Source organism: Sardina pilchardus, chromosome 8, assembly GCF_963854185.1.
Source record: "Sardina pilchardus chromosome 8, fSarPil1.1, whole genome shotgun sequence".
NCBI lineage: Eukaryota > Metazoa > Chordata > Actinopteri > Clupeiformes > Clupeidae > Sardina > Sardina pilchardus.
Genome location: NC_085001.1, coordinates 4,319,044 through 4,324,448, shown reverse-complemented (window position 1 = coordinate 4,324,448; position 5,405 = coordinate 4,319,044). Strand labels below are relative to the sequence as shown.

General features: G+C 41.6%; 1 protein-coding gene across 1 annotated transcript in view; it reads left to right on the top strand.

Moving 5' to 3' along the window:
* The first annotated feature begins 1,409 nt into the window (after nucleotides 1-1,409).
* Nucleotides 1,410-5,405, top strand: part of ppp2r2aa (protein phosphatase 2, regulatory subunit B, alpha a) — a 14,708-nt gene continuing 10,712 nt past the window's right edge. The window contains exons 1-3 of the mRNA XM_062542409.1: nucleotides 1,410-1,661; nucleotides 4,041-4,118; nucleotides 5,279-5,376. Of these exons, the coding sequence (XP_062398393.1) occupies nucleotides 1,655-1,661; nucleotides 4,041-4,118; nucleotides 5,279-5,376 (183 nt within the window). The 5' untranslated portion in view covers nucleotides 1,410-1,654. The remainder of the gene's footprint in view (nucleotides 1,662-4,040; nucleotides 4,119-5,278; nucleotides 5,377-5,405) is intronic.

Here is a 5,405-nt window from a genome sequence, read left to right as displayed (position 1 = left end):
CAAAAAGGGTGAAGCAGATATTGTGTGTAATGTTGTGCAAATCTGTGGAGGTGTTTTGCTCCTTGGAGTAAAATTTTGCTAATTGTGTGAAAAAAAATATTTTAGTGTGTAAACAATCGTAAAAAACTGTAAGTGCTTCCGCAGCCCAGGATTGGCCCGGTCCAGTCTGACATGCCAACACATTCAGAAAAAGCACATATTTAACAGATACAACAATAGCATATTTGCTTATAATATTTGACAGTATATCTAACAGATAACGATGGAATTTGTACATAAACTGATAAACGCCATTCACAGAAATATGTCCTTGGGTCGTTTTAAGTGGTGAAGGAGTAAGCCACGGAAGAATATGTAATTGCTACTATCACCACTAGAGGGGGTGGGTGGGGGGGGGGGGGGTCTAACCTATATTAGGGCGCTATAAACCACTGTAGTCAGAGATGTTCTTATCAGACAGCTGCTTTAATAACATTTTCCTGAGTGTGGAATACAAACATTAAATGCCTGCATTGCTTTATAACCCTACATAGCACTCAGTCCTTGAGGCAGAAAAGTTGGTACCATCTGAGGGGAATAAATCTCATGGTGATGAAATTCAGAATTATTGAGAATGACTTCATAAATTTGTTGAAAACCCATGCTATTTTCCAGAAATGTTCAATGCTATAGATTACAAATCATATTTGAACAACCTTCTCTGAAATCTTCCAGCATATATGTGTACTTTAGAGTTTGTAAGCACTATTGAAGTGGAGATTTCTGGTCTAGAGTTGTGAAAATGGGTTGTTGTTTTCTTTTAGGGTTTTTCTTTTTTGTTATGTTGCCAGTATTTTAATGTATTCAAAATACCCACTATGTTACAGCATTTCTGTACTTCAAATGTATGCAAACGATTGTGTATTTCAGTAGATTTACATAGGCCTATATGATTTCAGAAAAGTTGCAATACAAAAAAGTATTGGCTGAATGTAAATAATCTGTGGAAGTTGTGTGGGGAGATACATATATATATATACTACCTATCTATCTAATTTGTTAACAAAGTAATATTTGTCACATTCCTAAAAAATAATGGCACAAGTCAAGGCACTAAATCAGTGTGTGGATGAATGTTTTATAAACCACTTCCTAATAGGCTATTTGAGTCGCAAATAGCCTAGTTAGTCTAAGTAAGGATATAATGAGACTTATTCCCCTTGAATGGTAGGCTACCAATTGACCAAAACTGTGCAAGAACCTTAAGAGTTAGTAATTTTGACGTAATACATCGCCTGCTATTTGTGAATACATGACTCGTCAAAAAAAAAAAAAAAAGATTCCGTTTTCTTGGATTTTTTTTGTTAATTTCTCTGAGTGCGTAATTATGTTACGTCTGACGCCCTGACGTCAGAGCGGGAAGACGTTGCGCCATTTTGAAAGTGCAGTGAGTAGGCTAGTCCTGATTGCAGAGTTAGAAAGTTTTGCTATTTCCCCACTGATGAAAAGTGGCGAGTACTATTGAGCGAAATACTAAAGAAAGGTTATTCATTGGGTTGACACGCAGTGCAGTTACTTAGTTTACTAGACTTTTCTTGTGGACATTTTTACTCCACCAACCTCGGCAGATTGGCACAGCAAGCGCTGAAACTCAAGACTGACATTCCCTCTCAGCATGGCAGGTAATGTTAACGTTAGCCCAATGTTCCAAGGATCTAGCTAACCTAGCTTGTTAGCATAGCTGCTGCAGAAATAATGTAAATTGACTAACTACCGACGTTAACTACGTTGCTTGTGTAGATCTAGAAAAAATAGTAACGTTAAAGACAGTGTGACGAGATGTTTATTGCATACGCGTTCCATTCAATTGGGAATTTAGTTCCACATCTGTAACGTTGGTGCTGTTGCAGAAGCAAGCAAGCTAAAGGAGGCTAGCAAGCTATGGTGGCTACCGACTACCTAGCTAGAGAGGAAATCTCTTGTGTCAGGTCCCGAGATCACATCCATAAAGCAATACCCGCTCCTTTAGGTAGCTTTGTTTGGACCTGTTTACTATTGCTGCTGAGTTAACAGTTATGACATGGACCTATCTTAGCTAACTAATTTGCTAGCTAGTTCGCTCACTAGCCAGCTTGCTGATTTCAATTGAGGTTGACTAGCTAACGTTAGCTAGGCGGTGGTGCTGTACTGGGAAGTCTGGTGTGTCAGATCGTCTGGTAGCCTGCTAACCAACTTTGATGCTGTTAATTGTTTTGTATACACGTGCTAATACATCTATTAGGTCGCAGAAACGTTGTAACATCGACTGGTAGCATTGTAGCGATTAGCTAAGTATGTTAGTTCATTCAATACATTGTAGCGCCAACGTTATTTCGCAAATAATATCAAAGAGGTAGCCAGTGTTGTTGCATTGTGTATCCTTATATTGTCAGCCTTTAAGTTGTTATTTTAGTGCATGCACGGATCCATAAATGTGCTGTACAGACTACCAGGTTTAGGGACATGCTCAGACGGGAACTGTTGTGGGTGATGGAATCAGTCTCTCACATTATCTGAGTTTGGTGTTCAGGTTTCAGATCTCTAAGCGAACGTTTCTATCTAGTGCTGTAACTAATGTCATCATTTATTGACGAGTTATTATAAAAATAGTTATTCTTCATGACATTGGACGGCGTCGTTATCTGTTTGTACCACTATCATTAGACCAGTGGTTCTCCATTTGTTTTGTAGTCATTACCTCTAGATAAGCAGGTTGGTGTTTCCAACCCCTCACTCCACCTGCATGATTCCTGCACCTTTTCGCCCACAGAATAATACATTACATTTAAGCATTCCTTTAGCTTTACTGCAGTGTTTTTAGATTAGATTAGATTAGATCACATTTTAGATTGGTGTCCTGAGTTGGAGGAACATTACCATAGCCATCAGCATGGTCCAACTATCACAGATGTAGGACGATATGATTATGTTTATAGCAGCTATTTTTGACCATAAAACAACAGTGCACAGTGTTCCTATGGGTCATGGAATTTCTGGAATTTCATTTTGGTGTGTCTTGTGGAATGTTAATTTCAGACTTGGGAAAAGTCAGATCAGGGAATTTTGTTGCAGCAGTTTAAAATGTACTTTCCGAAATACAATTAATTATGAATACAAATATTTCAATGCAGACCTGGTGTGTATTAGCTTGACTGCCTCCTTGAGAATCCCAGCTTTGTGTATTCAATTCAATAATTCATATATCTCCTGCAAAAGTTACGGAATGCTATGAAATGTTACATTTGACTTCGAGTGGGAACCCTGAGAGCACCACTAATGGCTCTGCACAGCAGTGCAGCACCGTGTTCTCAGGGGCCGTCACGTCATCGCATTATTAGCCCACAAATACGGCAATACAGTTTTATTTTATGTTATCTGTTATTTATATTTGTGTGCAACTGTGTGTGGCTGTGCAAATTGTCCCCCTGGGATGCATTTAAGTCTTTTGAATTTATTTGAATTACAAAGTCTCTTGATATTACTACCGCCAATTCTCTGATGCTTTTTATCTGATGCCAGACTGGCATTGTATAGACTGAGGTATATAGATATACTAGGTATATATAGATATAGGTATTGAACACAATAGATAATTAAAAAAAAACTGATGGTTTAATGAATAATTCAAATGTTAGTTTTCACACAATTGATGAACAAATGACTCCCACAAATGATCTGGTAACCCCCTCGGTGGAGAGCCTTTGATGTAGAGCTTCTTATGACTCATTTGAGCAGCTCGCCGGGGCACTGTTGGTTGGCCTGTGCGTGGTAATGCTCCGTTAGACGTGTGGACCCAGCAGCAGATGATGTTTGTGTGTGGTAACGCTCTGCAGGTTCCCAGTGGCTGATGTGTGTGTGTGTGTGTGTGTGTGTGTGTGTGTGTGTGTGTGTGTGTGTGTGTGTGTGTGTGTGTGTGTGTGTGTGTGTGTGTGTGTGTGTGTGTGTGGGTGTGTGTGGGTGTGTGTGTGTGTGGGTGTGTGTGTGTGGGTGTGTGTGTGGGTGTGTGTGTGTTCGTTCTGCAGGTGCTGGTGACGGGGACGATGAGGTCCAGTGGTGCTTCTCCCAGGTCAAGGGGGCCTTTGATGACGACATCGCTGAGGGTAAGTGTTGTCTTTACGTACCCGTGCTGTTTGCCCTGTACGGGCTGCTGTGGGCATTTGCCCCCAGGGAGGGCAGAGCTCTGGGTAGGTGTGTGGTCATGGGGTATCAACAGGGGGCAAATGACCGGTCCCCCACCTGAGATGGGACGCAGTGAGTATATAGCTATACAACGGTCACTGTGTTCTACTCTGCAGTCACCGTGTGAACCTGCTTTACAAAGGAAGTGAAGTCACTGTGTTAACCTCTGTGGTCGCCTTGTTAACCTCCACTGCCAATTGGAGTACGGTCACTGTTAAAGGAACACTTCACCGTTTTTTCATATTAAACTACGTTATTCCTTTAACTAAGACGAGTTGATGCATACCTCTCGAGTTTCGATGCGTGCACTCACTGGCCCTGGCACGCGATGCTACTTTGATAGCACTTAGCTAGCACAGTTCATTCATTAGGATCCAAACAGAGATGAAGTTAGAAGCGACCAAATACCTCCATGTTTTTCCTATTAAAATACATTCATACGAGTGGTAGTGGTCACACGACCAAATATGGTGAGACAAAATAAAACGTGGTGCACTGAAAAAAAGTGTTCCTTTAACATTACAGCACTGGGGGTGGCTCTTCTCATTAGATGGGACACAGAGGGTGGACTGAGTGAGGCTGTTGTACAAGTTATTATGCTGTTTTATTTTTATGCTTTGGCAACACTGTACCTAAACTGTGCAAAACAAAGCAACGTTGAATTGAAGAGACAGAGAGATGTGGATTTGTTGGACAGTGAATACATGCAGTTGGTACTATAAGAGCAGGGTCTCCTTCCTCCTTTAAACACACACACACACACACACACACACACACACACACACACACACACACAGAGAGCCCCTTCTGTGGTCCGTTGTGCCTCTATCTCATTGGGTAATCTAACTGAGCACATTTGTGCTTGACAACATGGCCTTCTCTGTGGCACTTTGTAATGTATTTAGAGAATAGAGATCCAACCCTAGTGAACCCATGTGCCATCTGATCGTTGGCCATTTGACAAAAGCAGAAGCCTAGGTATTGTAATATGTCACTTCATACTTCATGCTCCTCATGTAGCTGTTGGTTGGTTGTGGGCGTGTTCATGAAAGCTTTGTGTGCTTCCTGCTTCCTGTTGCAGCTGACATCATTTCCACTGTGGAGTTCAGCCACTCAGGAGAGCTGCTGGCCACCGGGGACAAAGGAGGACGCGTGGTCATCTTCCAGCAGGACCCGGAGGTGAGGGCTTGCGTCATGGACACACACAC